Source organism: Leptonychotes weddellii, chromosome 13 (assembly GCF_054177405.1).
Source record: "Leptonychotes weddellii isolate Sample4059 chromosome 13, ASM5417740v2, whole genome shotgun sequence".
NCBI classification, from domain to species: domain Eukaryota; kingdom Metazoa; phylum Chordata; class Mammalia; order Carnivora; family Phocidae; genus Leptonychotes; species Leptonychotes weddellii.
Window position 1 is genome coordinate 68,241,823 of NC_138381.1, and position 22,919 is coordinate 68,264,741.

General features: G+C 50.9%; 1 protein-coding gene across 1 annotated transcript; it reads right to left on the reverse strand.

Moving 5' to 3' along the window:
• Positions 1-2,956: 2,956 nt before the first annotated feature.
• Positions 2,957-16,193, reverse strand: HSPB8 (heat shock protein family B (small) member 8). Its single transcript, XM_081802099.1, has 3 exons — positions 15,338-16,193; positions 9,313-9,376; positions 2,957-3,979 (listed from the first exon to the last, which is right to left on the reverse strand). The coding sequence occupies exons 1-3, from the start codon at positions 15,702-15,704 to the stop codon at positions 3,820-3,822; spliced, it is 591 nt and encodes a 196-aa protein (XP_081658225.1). The 5' UTR covers positions 15,705-16,193; the 3' UTR covers positions 2,957-3,819.
• Between the last annotated feature and the right edge of the window lie 6,726 nt (positions 16,194-22,919).

Genomic DNA, 22,919 nt, shown 5'->3' on the forward strand with positions numbered 1-22,919 from the left:
CGGTGTTGTATTTATCAAGTGATAAATACTGAAGTATTTCAATATTTGGACACCTGGCACCAACGTACCTGGGCATACAGTTGAATGGGGGCCGAGCCTGAAGAAAGGCACTCAAGTAAATATACCTTGCGCTGCTCGACTGGGGGGCTGGGCCTACAGTCTCCCCCCTCCCCATGTCCCAGTTATCCTTGGAGAATGGCTACAGTGATGCTGTTGTACGTGGCCACCCTTCCCTTTCCCTCAGGAGCCTCCCAAGTAGCTCATGTCTGCTTGCACCCGGGAAGCCTGGAGCTGGGGGTCAGGTGGATTGACCCTGCTGCAGACAAGGTGACTCAGCCAGCCCTCAGCAGCCAGACAGCAGCTCCCACAGCCGGCCTGGAGCCTCCCACCCCTTCTGAAAACTCCCGGGCTCAGGACAGTGGGTGGGGAGGGACCTCCCAGCAGCCCCACACCCTGCCAGTTCCAGGTGTTGGCTCATTTAAGAGACAGTATTGATTTTCACATTATGATGCACAACTCGTGAGCCACCTGGGTGGGGGGTGGGGGGAGGGAGAAGCCAGCCGTTGATTCCCGGAATTTATTTCGAGACACATTAATTTGTTTCTTCCCTTCAAGGTCAAATCAAGGCATTTCCATACATCACCATTGGTAGCCACTGGCTGGCAGGCAGTTGGGAGGCGGCAGAGGGGGCAGCGAATAAGAAGTTCTGGGGAGCTGGGTCAAGGGAATGGGGTGGGGAAGCAGGTTCCCCTGCACTCAGTGTCCCAGCATCATCACGCAAGTGAGGGCACAGGAGCAATACTCTTTCATTTGGTTGGAGATCTCCTGAGAAGGGCCGAGTCACCTATTTTGATGACAAGGCTTGTGTGTTTAAGCTGGAAGCGCTCAGAACCGCAAGAAGCCAGGTTTCTGGGATTTGAGATCGTGCCTTTGGCCTAATTTCCCAGGGTGACCCACACTCACCATTCAATCGTTCAAGGCATATTATTATTTGATGTACCAAACATTGCACTTAGCCCAGAAGACGCACAGGATGGGCTCGCCACTCTCCCCACTCGGGGGCTCACCATCCCTAAGCCCAGAAGTGGCAAACAAGGAAATCATAGCTTTGTTTTCCTCTCTCTCTCAGCTGACCCTCCCAGTGTAAAGACACGGATCCGACACCCAGCACAATGCGTCACACCTGGTGGATGCCCCATAAATATTTTGTTGAACAAACATCAAATGGGTAGGGATTTTCCCCCTTGAATGATTCCTCCTTTCACCCTTGAAAACAGGGCAGTCAAGGTCAGTTGGGTTTTTATGATTGTTATGATTTCTTCTGCTGCACAGATACCCAAGCTGTTACATGGTGTGCTGCGTGGGGACGAGGGTGAGAGGGGGCGCTGGCCACCCTGGTGGGAATCTGAGCTGGAACCTGAAACAATGAGCCAGTGAGGAGGGTCAGAGAGTAATCGTGGGGAGAGAGAACAGCGTGTCGAAAGTTCTGGTAGCAAGAGAGGACTTGTCTGGTTGGAGGAACAGAGGGGAAGCTGGGTGGGGCTGGAGGGTGAAGGTAGGGGGTTAAGGTAGGGTGGAGAGAGACAGCCTGAGGACAGATCCCATAATGCCTTGCAAGTCTCACAAAGAAGCTTGTACTCAATCCTTCCGACGGTGGGGAACCATGAAAGGATTTTAAAAGGGACATACCTTTCATCTGGGCTCCTGTGTTTTCTTCTGCCGGTGAGGCCCCTCCCCATCCCTCCCCCTACTTACTCAAGTGCTGCAACCCTGTCCATCTTCAAGTCTGAAAGGAGCGCCCCCCCCCTTTCTGATAAGCCATCATCCCTACCCCCACCCCTCTGCAAAGCTCCAACTTGAAATACCATCTCTCTTTTCTTCCCACAAGGTGAATGGACTCACTGACGCCACGCTTACGTTTTCTTTGTTGAGAGAAAAGCAGAACAAGGTCCTATTTCATAGTAAGTCTGGAGTCAGATTTCCTGGGCCCCTTGCTTACCAGGTGTGTGATTTGGGGCAGTGCCCTTAACCCTTCTGTGCCTCAGTTTCCTTATCTGTCAAGTGGAGGTGAGAGCTGAACATACCTCAGAGAATTGCCGAGCAATGGAACTGAGCAGACACATGAAACCCTAGCGTGGTGTCTCGTATGTGGAAGGAGGTAAGTGAGGGTCAGGCCTGCCTTTATCTGCCTGTTCCTGTTATGGATCTGTGAGCTCCTATGGGCAGAAATGGTGGCTCATTGTTCACTACATCCTTGGCTTCTAGCACAGGACCCAGCAAGTAAGTGTTCAGGAAATAGTCACTGACTTCTGCTGTCAATTTGGGCGTTTAGAGATGCCCTTGCCTTTGCAGCCCAGAAGCCCCTCATGAACTCTTCCAAAAGCAAATGTCCAGGTTCAAGTTCTGCTGTTATCCTGTGACTCACCAAAGCCGCTTAGCATCAGCTTCTTCATTGTAAAATGAATGTCTACTTCTTAGGGTATCATGGGGGTTAAATGGGATTGGCTCCAGGGATAGAGCATGTGGCCCAGTTTGGTCAATGAGATAAAAGGGAAGTCTTCTAAGAGCGTCTGGAAAAGATCTTGCTCATTGATAAAAGAGAAAGCCAAATGAGAAGACTTTTTTACCCCTGCCTTCTCTTCCTGTACATTGTCATATGAAGATGAGATGACTGGAGCTGCTGCAGCCATATTGCAAACATGAGGACTGATCTTTTAGACTTGTCAGAGATGGCAGAGGAGAAAGATCTCTGGGCTCTTGGTGGCGTATGAACTGAAAAAAACCTCTGAAATCGCTCATCTCTAAACTTCTTGTAAAGTTAGACAATAGATGTTTATGTCATTTAAACCACTATTTGTTGCGTAACATTATTTGTAGCTACACGTATTCCTAATTGATATCAGCTCTCTCAGTGGTATAGCATTTAGCATTCCCCATCAAAAGAAGCACACAAGGCTAAGAACATCAGCTCTTTTATTATTACTATTATTTACTGTTATTTCCCCCCCCAAACAACAGCACAATTCAAATAACAATGACACACAAGTCCCACTCATATACATAATACCACTAGCCTGCCTACCAGTCTGTCTGGCCTTTGCTTGGTTCCTGGTGGAGCTGTTTGGAGACAGCCCCCTCTGTAAAAGTCCCAAATTGGACATAGGAGGCACAAGAAGCGGGGGAGGGGGAGCACTTTAGGCAGAGAATGAATGGGCTTCCAGAGTCCTCAGGGAGTGCCAACTTGGGAACATGCTATATAAACGCTTGGGTGAAGAGCAGAAGGCACTGTTTTCATGTGGCTGTTGGATAAATCCCATATGGGGGGTAAGACCTAGCTATCCCCCTTTGTAGGCCAGCACTGCGGAAACACAGTAGAGTGAGCTAATGGACTCCATCCAGCAAACCATGGGGCAGGCATGGAAAGTGGGAACCCAGAACAGGAATCTGGGTGACAGGGAGGTCCCCAGAGAGAAGCAACCCTTGCATTCGCTGCAAGGGAAGATACAGTGTGAAATGTCATGTCCCCTTCTGTTTTGCAACTACAGAATGGGCAACATTTTCATCATGAGAGAAAAGGGAAAGAAAGAAAATCTCCCAGCATTTTGGCTTCAGGCAACTGAGCATGGCCTGCCAATTGCGCCATCCTATGGAAACACCTACTACTACCCTATCCAGGGAGTCGGTGGTCAGGCCACCCTGCAACCCCCCCCCCCAACATTTGAGTCACACTAAATCTACGAATTCAGCTAAAGTCATGTACCCAGGAATCAGAGAAGCCCTGGGGTTGGGGAGGGAAAAAGATGGGCCAAGACTGGGGTCTCAGGAACAGGTGACTTCCTGGCTGTCTTGGGGAAGCTCATTGTTGAAATTGCTCTCTCCAAATGGTGAGTAAGGGGGGACCTGGGGAGCTTCGATGATCAGCAGGCCCTCTGGGGAAAGCGAGGCAAAGACTGTCACAGGATCCACCTCTGCCGGAAGCCTAGGAGAAGCACAAGATACTATTCATGTACTATGTTTCATACAGCTTAAACAAACTTTTGTGCATCTGGAAGAACATAGCTTTGATACAAATTTAGGCTTTGAGGGCATAGACACTGGGTTTGAAGCCCGGCTCTGCCCCTCTCTAGCTGGGCAATCTTGGGAAGGTCACTCAGTTGCTCTGAGTTTATGCCCTCATCTGCAAATGGAGACAGCAATATAAAACTTGTATACTATAGTATTTGAAGCCAGACGGAGTCTGAACACGCTTTGCAAATGGTAACATGGTGTTCCAACAGTTAACTTACAAGATCACTGTGGCCCAGATGTTTGGCCTTTGGTTGAGGTCTTCGCCCACATTGGACCGGCTGCTGGCAGAAATGGCCCGCACTACCATCCCGTTATAAAATGCAGGTAAGGGGGCGCCTGGGTGGCTCAGTCGGTTGGGCGGCTGCCTTCGGCTCAGGTCATGGTCTCAGGGTCCTGGGATTGAGCCCCGCATCGGGCTCCCTGCTCAGCGGAGAGCCTGCTTCTCCCTCTCCCTCTGCCTGCCGCTCTGCCTACTTGTGCTCTCTCTCTCTATCTATCAAATAAATAAATAAAATCTTTAAAAAAAATAAAAAATAAAAAAAAATAAAATGCAGGTAAGGTGGTAACTCACAGCAGGTAACACACTTTCATTTGCCATGTGCCTACTGCAAGTGCTTTCCTACAGGACGGGTTACTGGTGAATTAAGGATGGAACAGGCTGGCCACCTGGCAACATTCTCTCTGATGCTTAGAATGAGCCTTGATTTGGGTCACAGCTGAAGTATCTCTTAACAGGTCGTAACTGCTTTGTTCCCAAAACACATTTATAGGAAGTGACCTGGCTAGAACTTTATAAAGAGCCCAGAGTGTTGGGCGCCTGGGTGGCTCAGTTGGTTAAGCGACTGCCTTCGGCTCAGGTCATGATCCCGGGGTCCTGGGATCGAGTCCTGCATCGGGCTCCCTGCTCTGCGGGGAGCCTGCTTCTCCCTCTCCCACTCCCCCTGCTTGTGTTCCCTCTCTCGCTGTGTCTCTCTCTGTCAAATAAATAAATAAAATCTTTAAAAAAAAAAAAAAAGCCCAGAGTGGTTCATAGGTAGGAATTAATATGCCCATTGCACAGAACATTTAGCAGAGACTTGGGGAAATCAAGTGGCAGGCTCAGTGAGTGAGAACCTCAAAGGGATTTCTGAATCCAACTCTGGTTCCAGTTCTGAAGCTATTTTTTTTTTTTTTATGATTTTTTGATTGTTTTGGGTGAAAGAGACAATCTGGAACATGCTTCCTTCAACTAATTACCAGAATTGTGAGAACATGTTCATGGCCTCATTGGGATGCCATTATTAATAAAGATTATGAAAACTATGACCTTCTGAGTACTTTCTATGTGCCAGGTAGTTCACCTGTGTGTCATCTCCTCTAGTTGTTGACAATGATCCCACCAGGCAAGTTCTGTTACTGTCCCCATTTACAGACAAGGAAATTGAGGCCAGAGAGGTGAAGTGACTTGCCCAAGGTCACACTGCTGGAAAGAAGCAGATGGGAATGGAATTGGAATCTTGGCCTCCAAAGTCAGAGCAGCTGATCATGATGTCCTATTGCCTCCCCCGGCACCAGACTTTTGAAAAAAAAAAGGAAGCCAGGAGGGTTGATCAGCATAGATCTTTCCACTGGTCCAGGATGGCCCTGCTTGTTAGAAATGCAGAGGTTTTGATGAAAGAACCAGGCAAGGAGGCAGACCCATTCCTGGCCAGGGCAGGATCCTTCCTGAAGGGGGTGGGGAGTTTTTGCTGTGAGTAGCAACATGTAACCACATGAGCCTCATCTACCCAGGAGACTCCTGCTAAATTAGAGCCACAGAGATTAACAAGGGACCTGCTGGGAAGGAGGGAAGAGAAAGAGGGAACTTGGGCAGTGGCCAAGTCAAACTTCTGAAGCACAGAGGAGGCCAAAAGTCTGGACCTCCCTCCCACTACTGGGGATGGGCCAACTCTGTTTAACTATTTGCATGCTAACCCATAGCACACCTGATGAAATGGGGCAGGGCCGCCGCGATCCAGAGCATGGCCTTTGCAGGCAGGCAGAGCTGAGTTCGAATTCTGATTCTTCCTGACTGTGTGACTTCGGGCTAGTGAGCTAGGCTCTCTGAACCTACCTCCTTATAGGAAACGTGGGTTAACAGTTGGTTTCTACCTCTTAAGGTAGTGCGAGAATTACACGGGATAATGAAAGCAAAAGGCTTAGCCCAGTGCCTGGCATACAGTAAGTGCTCAGTAAGTGTTAGTCGTTATGCAGTCACTGGCTATAGGAAAACTATTCCTCTTGTATTCTCTTTCAATCCCTCCATTTGCATCCAAAAGAAGGTCTCAGCTAAGTGTTAACATGACCTAAACACCTTTAGCCTCTATCCCTTGCTATTTTCTGTTTTTAACAAATAGAGAGCTGATCTAAGGCTTGGACCCTTAGGCAGACAGTGCTACCTATTCAACCGCATTTTTCTTTCATTGGATTTGTTTTACGATTGCCCTCTTCAGTGAACGTTTTAGTAGGAATTTAACTTTTGCAAAAGTGACCTGATCAAAAGGAAAAGAAATCTTAAGCAAATAATAATATGGGAATATAAGCACATAAGGCAAAAAGTATTTGACGATGGTCTGTGAATGACTGCAATGGGGTCTCACCTAACCAGGTAGGAAGGCCATGGGCTTTGAAGGTGGGGAGACCTGTGTTCAAATCCCAGATCTGGCTCATTACTAGCTGTGTGACCTTTGTGGGATTCCAAAATCCCTCTGAATTTCAGTTTTCTCATGCAGAAGATGGGCTTAATAATACCTACTTCATAGGATTCTTTTAAAGGCGAAATAATATTAAACCTAACCCCCTCGTCACATGGCTCTTGACACACTGCAGATGTCAATAAAGGCAGAGCGGATACCTGGGAAGAGATGGAGCAAGGAACTAAAGTTTGCTTTGACTCTGAGCATCTTCCATTGATGATTTCCTGAGTCCCCTGCTTCCTGTCCTCCCACCCAAGTTGGGTGTGGAAAGATCCCATCTACAGTCTTGCCCTGCCCCCCAACCTGATCAGCAAATTCCAAGACCTCTCCTTCTCCCCCTCACCCAGTCAAAATGGCGCCTTTCACATGGGGATGGATGTGTTGGGAAGAATTTCCTAGCCGTGGCAAAGGCTGTAGAATCCTGCCTGGGAGGAAATCTCCAAGGATCTCAGTCTGGCTGAAGGAGCTTCCCTGTCCTCTGATGACCGGAGCTTTTCCTGGGAGAGGCAATGGAGTCTCCTGAGAGTGGGCCAGGGCCATTCTTGGTGTCTAGAGTCTGGGCAGAGCCAGGGCGTCCCAGGAGGTTCCAGCTGCTCTCGTGTGACTCCAGCCTTGCAGAGTTTTTAAATAATATTAATCCCCATGGACTGAACACTGAGTCTGGACCCCATGCTAAATGCTTTACACGCTTCCTCTCATCCCCCATCACAGCTCTGTCCTTGAGGGAATGTGGGGACAGAAGCTCAGGATAGTTCAGGGAGCTGTTCCAAGTTATCCACTTTCTTTATCATGGAACCAGGACTCCCTACGTCCAGAGGAGCTTCAAAATACTTAGCAACTGGCCCAGTGGGACAATGACCCACCAGAATGGATGGATACGTGCCACAGTGATGGAGGAGGGTGCTGGAGACCCTTTGTTTCTGGAATGTGGGGGAAGCTCGGAGGGTCCTGCGGATAGGGTCAGGGTGGCCAGGCTGGCTAGGGAGGGCACTTGGGGGGCTCAGGACAATGGCTAGTCCAATATTGTAACAAGTAGCTCTGCTCAGCTGCTGGACCCCAGCTGTGCCTTGAGCAGCTTTAGGCATTTCTGTCTGGTCAAGTCACCCCAGCAAGCTGTTTCTCGGAGGCCTCGGAGATGGGGAAATCCACATTTTATAAAGATGATTAACCCCCTGACTTCTTTCCAGCTCAGTCCCTTCCCCAGCGTTGCCTTGCCTGTGACTCCATCCTGAGATCTTATTTGAGTGTCTTCCAAGAAACATCAGCTCCCCCTGCACCTTTCCCCCCACCCCCTTTCCTTTCCCCTCTCCCTCTGAGCAGCGTTTCATGTGGCTGCTATACCAGGGAGAGGTGTGGGTTTTGGGGATGGCAGGCGAGCCAGCGAGCGTGAAGAAAAACAGCCGTTTGCCTTATCAGGAAGCGTCCATGGGCTTCTAAGAACTCCAGAGGCGCTGGGCGGGTCAGGACTGGGCACATGGCAGGAGAGACAGGCCTGCCGAATCCCAAAGCTGAAAGAAGCCTCAATGCAGCCAGCACACTCGCTTCCAGCCCCGGGACATTTCTGCCAGGGCCAGGCATGGAGTAAAGACTCAACACCACCACCAGTAATAGTCACAACAAACTGCCACTTCTGGGGACCTACTGTGCGCTGGTGGCTGTGACTCTGGAATCAGCACCCACCCGATCCCTTTTACGGGTAAGGAAGGGGCATCCCTTGCTCCAGACATGAGCGTGGCACTCAGGGTTCAGGGATCGGTTGGGGGCTGTTCTAAATTCAAATCGTAAGGACTCTGGGCAGGTCTCTTCACCTCTGGGAACTCAGTTTCCCCATCATACAAGGAGGGTAATGTCTCTTCTGCCCGCAGCAGAGATTAACTGCACTGACTGGGACAAGACTTTGGGGCCAGAAGTGTACGTGGCGGGTGCTGCTGCCTAGAGGGTGTGCGTGGGAAGAGGTGTCTCTCTTCGGCACCTTGCCGCAGGCTCCCTCCCTACGGTTGGCTTTGATTCACTGGCCCAGCCTGGTGGTCTTCCTGGTGCTGGCATGATTCCCCCAGGCTCAGCCCTTCCCACACCCCTCAGCAAAACCTGCCCTTCACGTGTCCCAAAGTCTCAGCCTCCAAAGCCCCCCCCCGGGAGGAAACAGCAATGTCGGGACACCTTTCAGCTTCATGCTCTAGGGAAGGCGGCATGCTCTCCGGGTGGTGGTGGGACACTCAGAGCAAGCAACTTTCGCAAGATTCTACTGGGCATTTGGGCATCAGGGGACAGGCCCTCTTGATGGTGATGGAGATACTCCCCAGACATACCACGTGGGTCGGAGGGTGCCCCGATTTTCACGGAATCACAGGTTTGCTGTGACACCTTCTCCCCTTTAGGTGTGAGGGGTGAGCGGTGAGGGTTCAATTCCCCGCCCTGGGGCTTGTCTTGAAAGAGAGATGCCCAAGAGGGAGACACACCAGATCTCGGGTCCCAGACACTACCCGCTGCTCCGCCCCCACCCTGGAAAACACACCGCCAGGGGACTTACTGGATTTTCTTTGTGAAGTTCTTGGAAACGATGCCACCTTCTTGCTGCTTCTCTTCATGTTTGCCTAGAAGGGAGCGGAATGCCACATGTAAGCATCTATGCCCCTGGACTTCAGTTAGGACTCGGGCTTGGGTTCGAATCCTGCCCCAGCCCCTGCCCCTTCCCCACCCTTTGGCTCTGGGCTCAGTCTGGAGACACCAGTTGTCTGAGCAACCTCAGCCCTTCCCCTCTAGCCAGCCCGTCAAACCCGGAGGCTAGCATCCCAGAAGGGGTGGTAGGAAAGAAGTGGGGTCACATGCTGAGGGCTGGCTTGCCACCCAGTGGGCTTTACAACGCACAGAGCCTTTCCTGGCTCTGAAGGTGGGCTTCCTTCCCCCTTGGTGACGGAGGCAGGAACTGAGGCCCAGTGATGGGTCCACAGTCACCCAGCAGGTGCATGGCAGGCCTGGGCTCTGAACCAGCTCTCCCTGAATCTACGCCAAGTGCTGGGGTCTCACGCCCCTCTTCCTGTTCCAGCTTGCAATGAGCTCTTTGAGCCACATTATCTGTACCTAAAACGGATGAATTGCCTGGAAATAATGCTTCAATCTGCTAAAAAACAAAACAAAACAAAAACACCCAGAGTCTCCTTAAGAAATGACACATCAGACATCACAGATTTGAAATTCTACCTGCCCCGCCTTCCACGGGGTAGCAGGGGAGGGCAGTTCTTCTTCCTCGGGAAGGAAAAAGGTAAGATTACATGAAGGTTTGGGCCCAAACTGGCTATCACCTTGCAATTTTTATAGCAACTTCTGAGCCTCCTGGCAACTCTTCAGTCTTTTTTTTTTTTTTTTAATGGGGAAAGCCTCTAATTTCTCTCTCTTTTTTAAGATTTTGTTTATTTATTTGATATAGAGTAAGCAGAAGCTGGGGGCAGGGGCAGAGGGAGAAGCAGACTCCCCGCTGAGCAGGGAGCCCGATGCGGGGCTCCATCCCAGGATCCCGGGATCATGACCTGAGCCGAAGGCAGACGCTTAACGACTGAGTCACCCCGGCGCCTCTCTAATTTCTCTTGACACAAACCAGATTAGTGCCCAGTGGAGCTTTCTAGCTCTTATCTTTTATTTGTTCCTCATCTGTGGGGCCACATTTCCCGGCCAAGAACCCTCATGTGCACAGCGACACCCTTCTGAGAAGCTTTGGAATCCAGACTGTAAATAACCCTGTGGGATTTTTTTTTTGCAGCCCTGGTTTTTTAAAAACTGACAATTTATAGGTGATTACCTTATTAATTGCTTTTTTAAATTATTCATACTTTCTTTATTAATGACTTTGTTCTGATTGTAAGATAATACAAGGGTATTCTAGAAAATGTAGAAAATAAAGAAATAAATGATTGAAACCCCCCGACGAAACCACATTTTTGTATAAGTTCCAGACTTTTCTTTCTATGTTACTTAGGCACGCATAAATGTTATATGGCATAGAGGTATACCATGTATTTTAGCAAATAGGATCATATTTTATGTTATGCTCAAAACTGCTATCTCTTGCTAACACATGATATTTTTCCATGTTACACCAAATATTCTTCCACCACGTGACTTTTTAATGGTTGCACAACATTCCTCTGTAGGGATACATAAGTTCATTTAGTCACTCCCTGGCTTTTGGGCACTGAGACAGATATGTGACCTTAGAAAGAACCTATCGCACCACATTGCACTGACCACCCTTACAGCTGGATCTTCGCATCCAGCCTGATGACTTCTTTAGGATAAATTCTAAGTTCTAGGATTTCTGAGGCTTGATCTGTATTGTTAAATGGCCCTTAGGAAAGGCTGCATCCGTTTATTCACTCACAAGGGGGGCAGAAAGTGGTACCGGATAGGAATTCGTTTTTAAACCGGAGTGTCTGGTTACCCAGAACACGCTATGCTCTGAAGGTGCTGGGAGAGTAGATTTGGACCTGCCAAGTCCGTGAGTACCAACTGTCCAGCCCTAACCCAGGCCTGTGGCCAGGGGAACATTGTCTGTTCCCTGAAACCCTCCCCAGAGCCCAGGCCTCTGGAGGCCTGCTTCCCCTGGGGACTGGCCAGTGCCTCTGACTCAGCCCTTTCGCACACTTGGTGTCCTGAGAATAATAAACAATGATGATGAAAACAATAGCAATAACAGACTCTTACCTAGCGCTCACTTGGTGTCAGCCACCCTCCTAGCCCCTGGCTACAGCTATTTCTTTAATTTTCATGACAACCTTAGAAAGCGGGGACTTTCATTATTACCATTTTGTGGATGGGGAACGGAAGTTCAGAGAGGTTAAGTGATACGCCCAGGGTCACACAGCTTGGAAATGCTGGAGCAAAGGGATGTAGGTTTTGGACTTTCAGTCCCTGCTCTAACACTTCTTAGCACAACCCCATTCTTCTCTGAGCCTCAGTTTACTCTTCTCTAAAATGGGGATGGCAACACCTTCCTAATTATTGGGTTGCTGAGCAAATGAGAATGAGTCACAGGATTGCTTTGTAAGTTGTAAAAATGTTGTGTGAGGGTGAAGGTTTGTGGCTTATTTTGATGTCTGGGAAAGGACCGCTCCTGAAAGGCTAAGCTTGCCTGTCCACACCCTGAAAATAGGGTATTGGGGTTAGGGAGGGGAAGATCTCTGAGCAGGCACAGCTCCAAGATTTCCATAAAGCCTGGTTGAAAATGGATGTTGCTACCGGAGGTTCATGTTGAAGCTTAATTTGCATATAATTTGAATACCTATTTATTAGGGCAGCTTAAGGATTATGAGTGATTTTTAATTTCTGATTTTGCTTTCCTATCTACATTTTCTACCGTGGAAATATTTTATTTTTGTAAACAGAAAAAAAGTAATTATGATTCTTTTTTTAAAAAAAGAACTCATCCGGAGGCCAGGGCAAGCCAGAGGCCCCTCACAGCTACTATTTTTTCAACATGCCTCAGAGAAACGTAGGTGCCAAGAAGCAGGCATCAGCACTTCGGGGAAAGGCATTGGTCCAGCTAAAGAAAGAAGGTGCTGTTTCCAGGGGAGGCGGAGGCCCTGGGATTAAGGAGAAGGGGTGGGAATAAGGCCTCTGGATTTTCCAGTTCCTTCTTGGCCAGGTCCTGGCCCAGTGGCCCATGAAGAGAATATTTCTTGGCTGGTGGCTGCAGGGTAGGAGTAGGGGTGGATAAGGCATCATGGAAAGCATCTAGTCTAGCATTTTCCAAATACTTCCCTGGAACTAGACACTCAGATGTGGTCAGATAAGACAGGGCTGCCTCCAGAGATCCATAAATTACCTAAGCAAATTCAAAGCTCTGATAAGTCCTGCAGTGAGGAGACCTGTTTATAATTTTGTTTCCTCTGGCACATCTTTAAAATTCTGGGCCACCTATCCTGCATTTCTTAGATACCTATTGATATCTTAAAATGTACCATTTGGCAAATACATACTGATTGAGTTCAACTCCTCCTAAGGAAAACTGAGGCCCAAGAGGTGGCAGGATTTGCCCAAGGCCGTATAAGCAGAAGAAAATCCAGCCATCCTGACTTGGAACCATCTAAGCAGGCCTGGCTTTGAATTGCAGATATGTGCCATGGAGGACAGGGGATCTCAGGTGAGTTACTCTCTCTGAGCCTCAACTTCCTCACTTGTAAAGTGGGTATCACAAACCTACCCATATTTCCTTGAGAGTCCATGTGAGGAACCAGGGAGCCAACATACACAGGCATTGAGCACAGTGCCCTGCACCAGGTGCTTGAGGAAGAATAGGTCTGTCATTATGTGATAAGAGGAGAAAAGACTGGATCTGATTTTAAATGGAGCCCTGATATCAATCTGATTTCTTAAATCCATTTGTGAAAGTCTCTGTACGTACTCTCAGGGGATTTGGATTCTGTCAAGCTGAGGTTGCTAAGTGCACACCTGGGAGGCATTTTTACAACTTTAAAAGGCTTTGTCTGCCTTACTTAAGCACCCAACAACCCCATTTTACAAATATGGAAACTGAGGCTCCATGACCCGCTCAAAGCCTCATGCAGAGCCGCTGGATTAGTAAGGTACTTATCTGGGATCTCAGCCTGGAGTTGCCACAGCCCAGTTAGTAAGAAGCACCTAGAAAGGAGAATGAAGGAAACATCCTCCAGAGGTCTCCTGGAGGGGCCACAGGGCATGGGAAACCCTCCAACCTGGGGTGGAAGATTCTGGAATCCCAATTAAAACAAAGATGGGAGAGGTGTTGGTAATAATCCCCTTATTCACAGAGTGCCGGACAGACACTGTCATTCTCCCCATTTTACAGACTCTCTGCATTTATTATCATATATTGTCTGCATGTATTTTTAATCTTCCCTACAGACTTGCAGGCCCGATATTATTACACAACCTGTTCTGCAGATAAGGAAACTGAGGCTCTGAGTGGTGGGAAGACTTTCTTGTCCTTATCCATCTGGCAGGGTTGGGACTGGAACCCAGGTCTCAAAGAGCATCTACCATTTACGGTCTCCTGGGGCCTTGCTCTGTACCCAGCATTTTAATAACAGCAACATCACAGCCGTAGGAATACTGATCCCTCGTGTTCCAGGCAGCAGGTCTACACTGGACATGCATCGGCCCATGTAATACAGCGATCCTCATGCTGCGTAGCCACTGGAACCCCCATTTCCAGGTAAGGAAACAACGCACAAAGAACATAAACAATTTGCACATCCTGCTGGTCCATGGCAGAGCCAGGTTCAACTGCAGCCAAGTTGGGAAGGCCCGGCTGAACACCTCCATCCGCACGTGGCCCCAACATGCCTCGTGACACCTACCCCCCCCCCCCGAAACCTCTGATGTTTATAATTCCGCCCTGCGAGGCTTTGAAACTCCCCCTACACGCCGCCCTGCCCTGCCGGGCTTGTCTCTGCCCAGCCTGGCTTTGCAATGGCTTTTACTGATTTTCTGGCTGGCAGCCTGCCAGGAACACACTCCTTTTAATGCAGCCTTAATTGGGAGGGAAGACAGAGGAAGCCGTTCCCCTGCTGCCCTGCTTAATGGGGACTGAGGCTCCTGTCTCCTCTTCCTTTCGCCCAGGCTGGGAGGTGGCGCAAGCCCTGGGCCTGGAGTCCTGGGCAGGCCCAAACTCTTCCTGCTGGCTGCTGACTCACGGCGTGACCTTGGACAAGTCCTGCTTGGGCCTCAACCTCCTCAGCTGTAAAATGGGAGTAGACAGCCCCGCTTCCCAGGGCTGGAGTGAGTGAGGATTATCTGGTAGAAGGAATGTAAGAGTCTTAGCCCAGTTCTTGGTACCCAGTAGGTGCTCAATAAACCGTCAAATCCCTTCTGGCCTCCCAGGTCCCAAGACAGCCTGGGTTTGAATCCAGGCAGCTGTGGGCATGTTACTTTAAGCTTTCTGTGCCTCAGTTTCCTCCTCTGTAAAAAGAGGAGACAAACAGGCCCCACCTCTTCTAGTTGTTTTAACTGAGATGCTACCGGTAAAGCGTGTAGTATGGTGCCTAGCAGAGAGTAAGCGCTCAATCAAGGTTACCAATTAGAATCGTTATAGTGACTCTCATGCCTCAGTTTCCTTATCTGGGACAAGGGGAGGTGTTCTTCTTGAAACCTGTGCTGATTATTAGCTCTATCATGGCACACCCTTCTAGACTGTGCTGTGTCCCTGGGGCGCCGAGAGTCCTATCTCTTGTCTTTGTATTTCTTCTATGTCTGTTGAACTCATTCTTTACATGAAATTTTTTTCTGTCAAAACGTGTGCCGTGGTTTCCATTTCCCAGCCCCTATTCTGACTGATACAGCCCCCAAAGGCCCCCCCAGCTGGGTCAGGTTGAGGTGTCTCCTGGAAGCCAGGACAGGAGCGCTTTTCCAGAAAGATAACTTCTGTGGGCTCTCTGGGCTGCATTCCTCAGCCCTGAAGTCACCTGAGTCACACGCTGCTGTCACAGCTCACCCTCTAAGGGAAGAGACGTTCTCTTGACTATTCCCGGGGCTGAGGCCTACACTCCTCTCCTGGTTCTCTCTCACTCCTGCCCCTCACTCACCAGACACTTCCACGTATCCGTCTTTCGTCTTCACCATCAGCTCCTCTGGCTTAAAGCTGTGCACGTTGACGCACACTTTCCAGGGCTCCCCGGGGAAGGGTGGGGGACTTCTGCCCTCCCCAGGTACCCCAAACCTGGCTGCAGCCGTCGGCCCCCGAGGCACCATGCCTGACCTCAGGGTCCCAGGCCACCCCGGGGAGAATCGAGGCAGGGCCCAGTTGCGCCATGAGGCCGTCAGGTCGTCGGGGAAGGGGTCCATGCCAAAGTCATCATCCAGCAGGCGCGAGGGGAGGGACGAGTCCCGGAAGGGGTCCCGGCGCAGGCGGCTTGGATAGTGGCAGGAGAAGGGCATCTGACCATCAGCCATGGCTGCTGAGCTGGAGGGGCAACGGAGGCTCAGAGAGAGGGAGCCACCTGCCCAAGGTCACACAGCAAGGTGATGTGGGGGGGTGGGGGCGCTGGCCCTCCGAGCTTATTCTTCAGCTTCAGAAAACGCTGAACCATCCACTGCCAAGGACAGAGGGGGTACCCGGCTGGGGTCCCAGCCCCCAAAGACACTCCAAAGGCGACCACCTGCCGGCCCAGCAGAATTCCAGAGGGCCCCTCTCCGCACTGCCTCACCGGAGATCAGCCAGTCACTGTCCTCCCAGGCTGTCCAGGCTCTCAGCCAGAGCCGCTGAGACGTCTCATGGAGGAGCGTCAGGAGGTTAATAAACCCAGGGACGCGGGCCTAGAAACTTCTCCTTGCTTCTCCTGGGCTGAGAGCCTTCTATTTATTGCTGCCTGGGGCTGGGGGCGGGCTTTGCCAGTGCCTCCTGTCACAGGAGTATTCGGAGGTGATGAACCAGTCCCCGAGAATCAGCTGAGGGAACAGCTGGGCTCCCAGGGGGCGGGGAGGAGCCTTGGCGGCCAAGTCCAGCCAGCCAGTCCGGACACTCTCCTCCCCGGCTGGGCTCAGCTCCGCCCCCTCCCGCCGCTCCCTCCCCCGCCCGCCTCCCCAAGTCCGGTGCAAAGACCGGCTAGGCTATTAATAACCCTCCGCCTGCCAGGGCTCCGGTCACCCCAGTAATACCTTCCCCAGAGCCTGCTGCGTCCTGCCCGCCTTGGGGACCTGCCGAAGGAGAGAAGAGGGATGGGAGCCCAGTGGATTTGAAAGCAGGTGGCCTTGGGCAGCAATTGCCCCCGCTTACAACCCGACCTGGGAGCTTGCCTTCAGCGTCCTCTGGGAGCAGTAACATTATTCCCTGGGCATCTGTGAGCCCGTCAGTCTTCCCACCTGTAAAATGGACATAATAGTAGCCACCTCGTGGCTGTGTCCATGAGGACCACATGAGGTGATCATCCTTAAACATTTAGCAGACTGACACTTTTATATACTCAATTTTGAGTTCTCAATTACGTAAAGCTTGCTGTATGCTGGGCCCTGTTCTAAGTGCTTTCCAAATACTAAACTGCCTTCAACCACAGTAACAATCCTGTGAGGAAACTGCCCTAGGAAGTGATAACCAATGGTAGCCTCTATTAGTAGTAGTAGTCCTCGGATTATGACTGCTAATAATGCTAATTATCAGTAGGTGCAGTGGATCTGGCCTGAACCCGTCGCCCAGAGAGGACCTACTTGCTAGATTTCCCTGTTGCTCCCCCATAGCTTCCGGAGAATGAACTTACAAATTGTCCTTTGACCTAACGGCCCCCTGAGCTTGGGTTCCAATCTTTGATCTGTCCCCAACAACAGGTGGGCGATTTGGGCATGCAGTTCTCCATCTGTGGGCTGCAGGGTCTCAGCCCTGCCGTCCTCACAGGGTGGGGTGGGGTGGGGTGGGGTGTTAAGGAATTCAATGAGTCACTGCCTGAGAAATCAGTTTGATGTTAGGCAGTGCGGGCATGAGGCCGTTTGCTAAAAATAATAGTGTGGAGAACAACCACCACTAGCATTTACAGCCTCTTCCTACAGACCTGTCTCCATGGGGAGCCCCGGGTTGCCCCTCATGTTAAACCCTCGCAGCAACAACAACAGGGGTGTTCTCCCCACCCCCATTTTGCAGGTGAGGAAGCAGAGGCACGGCTCCAGGGTGGCAGGGCCTGGGGTTGGGGGGCACCTGGGTCCGCGCCGAGCTGACTGGTGGAGACCCCCACTCTCCCTCCCCCACTAGCCCAGATAGGGAGACTGAGGTGCCCCCCTCCCCCACCCCGAGTGAGTGACTGGGTCCCCACTTGACTCTGGTGAGATCATCGGGCTCGAAGCTCCAGGCTGACGTCATGGCTGGACACAGAAGCCTGGCTCTCCCTGTCATTACAGCTGGGGCGGGGCCGGCTGGGTTGGAGCCCCAGTGGGGAGATTCACTGCCTGCCACAGAGAAGAAAGCCGGCCCTGCCTGGGACCTGGCCTGGGACTCCAGTTCGTTTGTGTGTGGATTTGAGTGGGTGGAGCGGTGATTGTGTTTATGCCCGGATGGGGCTGTGTTTATTTATGGGCGAGTCTGCTGATGGGTGTGAGCTGGAAGAACCTCCTTCTTCCTCTCTAGGTCTCTTTGCCACAACCCCACAGAGCCTTCATCCACCTTCTCATTTCAAGGATGCTTGCAGCCCCGAAGCCAGCAGGAGAGGAGAGGAAGGGGTGCAGCTAGAAAGCAGAAATAGCAATCATTAGCATTTATCCAGCACTTTCCGTGTGCCGGCTTCTGTTCTAAGCCCTTTGGATTTATGTATCTGAACTCACGGAATCCCTCCTACAACCCTACAAGGAAGGGGCTTTCATTATCCCCATTGTACTGCTGAGAAAACTGAGGCTCAGTGAGATTATGTGACTCACCCGAGTCTACACACCCGGTTAAGTGGCAGAGCTGGGATTCGAACCGAGGCAGTCTGGCTCTTGGCCCCTCTGCTGCATTACCTCTTATAATCACAGGCATGGCTCACATTTATTGAGCGCTGACTGTATACCAGGCCATGTGCTCAGCACTTTATTTATGACCTCACTGGACCCTCATGGTTCGGAGAGGTGAAGCCACCTGCCAAGGGCCACACTTGGGGGTATTTGGGGGCCCCCGGGTCTCGTCCAGTCATCTTCCCACATGCTTGCTGTATGCTGTCCACCCGCCCCCAGATTCTCAGCACACTTCTGGGTCAGGCCAGCCTTCTGTTTTGGGAAGCTGAGGAAGGAGGCAGATGCTCAGCCTGCTGGCCCAGCCACCTGGAGAGGGGTCAGTAAACCCTACGGGCTGTCATTAGCCACATGAAAACATGGGGCCAGGCCCAGGAGGAGCCAGGGAGGGAGAGGGGCCGCCAGGCTGGCTCTCCCCGGGAAGGAAAGCCCCTGTGGGATTCCTGTGCCTGTTGGGGCAGGGGTGGGGGCAATAGTAGGCCCCAGGGTCCAGAACAAGTGTTCTTTGGGCTGCTTTCCTCTTAGAGCTTTCACCTGGGAAGGACTACCGTTCATCCTCGAACAGACAGCCCAGGAGGAGGGTGACATCACCCTGCAGTTGGGAAACGGGGGCGGGATCCAGAGGGAACGGCAGCAGCCTGAGGTCAGCCAGGTAGTGACAAAGACTCCGTTGGTTGGCTGCCCACTTCCGTGCTCTTCCCTTGCACGGCAGCAAGACCCCACGTTCCCTCCTCCTCTAAGTATTTCCAGCCCCCGGCCCTGCCCAGCCTCACACCCCTTCACCTGCAGGCCCAGCCCTAACCCTGTGTGGGGTGGAGTCTAATCGGGACTGAAGGAGGAGCCTCTGTGGCTCCCTCAAGTGCATGACTTTCGGGACCGGGACCGCATTTTTGCTCACTGTTTTCTCTACAATTCTAGGGCTCCAGAGCTCTCGTTCCGGGCATGGGGCCGATCCTGGTGGCCTCCCGCATTCACTCAGGCTCCAGGTCCAGGAAGCCCCGTCTCAGAGTTCCCTCCATGAATACCCCCGGAGCCCAACACATCTTCCAGCAAACGGGGGGTGCATATGCTCATGTCTTTTTTCCTTCCCTTTCTCAGAACCCCCAACAGACGACACTAGTGGAATTTCCAGCACATTCAGCTCCAGGAGGGCAGGACCCTTGTGTGTCTTGTTCACAGCATCATCCCCTGTGCCTAGAAGGGTGCCTGGTGCCTTATAGGAGCTCAGCAGATCTTGGCTGAGCAGATGATGTCGTGTTAGCAACCCTGGGTCTGAATCACCTTGCCCACGTGGGACAGACCCTGCACACAGTAACAGCACTAGAATAGCAACTACAATTTCCAGGATACTTAGAAGGGACCAAGTGAAATGATTTCCAAGCGTGCTGTTTATTTATTTCTCACAACAGTCCCCTCCCAGAGGTTCATGCTCTCATCATCCCCATCTTACAGATGAAGAAACTGAGGTTCAACAGGAAGGAACTTGTCCAAGACCACCAGCTTGTGGCTTCTAAAACGCCACTGTGTCTCAATCTCAGGCCCAGCCCCCCAGGGCTCTTTCCTCCAACAAACGCCCATGCAAAAGCAGATGATTAATAAATAAAATAAAATAAACAACCCACATGCTCCCTCCCTACACAAGTCAGTGCCCTCACAATCCCACACAGCTAATGCTTATTGATTGAGCTCTAGCTTCCTCTTACTATTATCTCCAAAGTTCTTTCCAGGGATCACTTGCTCTGACCACCTCTATAGGTAATAATAATAATAACACTTATTTAACATTTTGTAAGAGTTGTATTTTGCATAAATCAATTTATTTAGTCCTCCTCCAATTTGCTCTAAGATCAGTGTGATTATCCCTGTTCACAGATGACGAGATTGAGGCACAGAGAGGCTAAAGAACTCGCTGAAGCTCACCCAGCTACTCAGTAGCAGAGCTGATGCTCAAATCCAGGCAGTCTGGCTCCAGAGCCTGTGCTCCTTACCACCACGTGATTCTGTGAATAACAACCACCCAAAGCACAAAACAGTAATGGTTCCCACCATTACTTGAGACCCCCTATGTGCCAAGCTCTACCAAATGCCCTGTATACCTTACCTCTCTTCATCCTCATGATAAGCCTATGAGGCAGTAGTATATTGTTAACCCCATTTTATGTTTTTTTAAAGATTTATTTATTTTTTTTTAAAGATTTTATTTATTTATTTGAGAGAGAGAGAATGAGAGACAGAGAGCCCAAGAGGGGGTAGGGTCAGAGGGAGAAGCAGACCCCCTGCTGAGCAGGGAGCCCGATGCGGGACTCGATCCCGGGACTCCAGGATCATGACCTGAGCCGAAGGCAGTCGCCCCACCAACTGAGCCACGCAGGCGCCCTTAAAGATTTATTTATTTATTGGACAGAGAGAGAGGGAGCTCAAGCAGGGGGAGCAGGAGAGGGAGAAGCAGGCTCCCTGCACAGCAGGGCTCGATCCCAGGACCCTGGGATCATGACCTGAGCCGAAGGCAGATGCTTAACTGACTGAGCCACCCAGACACCCCCAACCCCATTTTATGTTGAAAAGTAAAGGCACAGAGTCAGATCTGTGCTGATGGCTAAGCCTGGACTCTTCGCTGCCTAGTGGGGAGCAAGGGCTCTCCGAACCCAAAGGGACCCAACAGACCACAGCTGACCTTCAGGTCACCAGCCCACCTCTCCCTCTACCTCCTCACTGGGTCTGGAAACTTCTTTTAGCCCTTGCAGACTTTCTCAGTAGAACGCCAGGTGACGCCAGGAACCCACTGACATTGGGAGCCTGGAGGCTGCCTGGGACAAGCCATCACTGTGTTGGCCAGAGAGATCCTTACGTGTCACAAGCGTGAAAGCTGCTCAGAGCCGGGCCAGGGGCCTGGGGTTCAGTGGACTCAGTGGGAGACAGGGAGTCAGGGGTCAGTAGGGGCGCCTCTTACCTGCATGTGTCTCTGGGTTAAGGGAGTCAGGGGTCAGCTCATCCCACCCCCCTCTACCTATTTTCAAAGAGGGACTCCCCCGCGAAGGGCTCTCAGGGGCCCCTCTACTTACTCCTGAGCTTATCACGGCTTCCGAAATCTCCTCTCAGGGCCCGGATAATTATTCTGCATCTGCCCCTGCTTGAGCTCCCTCTCTGTCTGTCCAATAAATAAAATAATATCTCAACTAACCAGGTCTTTAAAGAAGTGACAGTGTTAGCACTTACAGCTTAAGAAAGACAGTAAAGCCTGGTGGGTAAGAACTTGAACAATGCTGGCTGTGCTGCTCTCGGTCAGTGGCCTAGTCTCTCTCAACCTCTGCCTTGTCATCTGTAAAAGGGGGACGACAACAGTCGTCCACTGGCATGGATTGTGAGGTGGGAAATGGTTGGGGAGGTGGGCATGGGCCAGATGATGTAGGTTCTTGTGGACTTCATGTAGGAGTTAGGCTTTGTCCTGAGCACTTTGAGTACCCATTGAGCTGTTTGGAGAAGGAGAATGGTGTGATGAGATCTGAGTTCTAGGAAAATCACCAGCCACTGGGTGGAGAGGGCACTGGGGGACAAAACTCCAGGGAGACCAGCAAAGTAGGGTCCAGGGAAGATGGTGGCTTGGGCTGGGCTGTTGGCTGAGGAGAGAGAAAGGGTGGACATAATCCATGATATATTAAAGAAGCAGAAGCATTTTGACTGAGGGACTGCCCTGGAGGGGAGGAGAGGGCACGTCAGATGCACTGCCCAGTGTTTAGACATAGGCAACCGGTGGGTGGTGGTGCCAATTAATGAACACATGAGGAGGGGCAGATGCGGGGAGTGGGGAGACTCCATGCATTATTCATTTATACTTATTTATTAAGTTCTTATGTACAAAGCACTGGCCTAGGGGCTAGAGATGGGACAAAGGTCTCTGTTCTCACATCTGTCAAACAAATAGTTGAATCAACAATTAAAATAATTTTAGAAACTGAAAAGTTTCATGAAGAACATGAAGGCTCCTGGCTACCTTTCTGATCTGATGCCCTGCTGTCATCCACCCGTTGCTCACTGTGCTTGAGTCCTGTGGTCTCCTTTCTGTCCTTCGGACTGTTCCTGTCTGAGGACTTCCCTCCTGCTCTTCGCACAGCCTGTGACACTGTTCCCCCAGATCTCCTCAAGACTGGTCTCTCACTTCATTTGTGTCTCTACTTAAATTCCACCTACTCAGAGAAACTTTCTCCAACCATTTGATCTACAGTCAGGTTCTCTTCCGTCAGCTGGTTTTTCTTCATAGCACTGGCTACCTATTCCTCTCAGTTTGGGACATTCAGATCGTGCTGTCGGAGGCCCTTAGGCAGAGGGCTGGCTCAGATCTTTGGAGGGCGGGAGACCTGGAGAGTCTGTAATCTTGAGGCCCTCCTTCTCCAGCGGGAGCTGGTTCGACCAGTTGGTGTCCAAAGGCAACTGCTTTGGAAAGTTTTGTTTTGTTTTTTGTTTGTTTTGTTTTGTTTCTTAGGTCTGGGAATGACCTCTCCTAGGACGGTTTAGCCTGAGAGCGTTCTCATGGTTTGTGCTGGGAGGGGAGGAAGTTTGGAGGAGCTGAGGAGGGTGCATAGAGATGGACGAGGAGAGCTGTAAACAAGATATCTCCTTCCGGGGACTGTCTTAGTTTCACCCTGAATATGAGTTAGGGTTGATTTTAGTTGTGAGCAACAGAGAGTCAAAATCACAGTG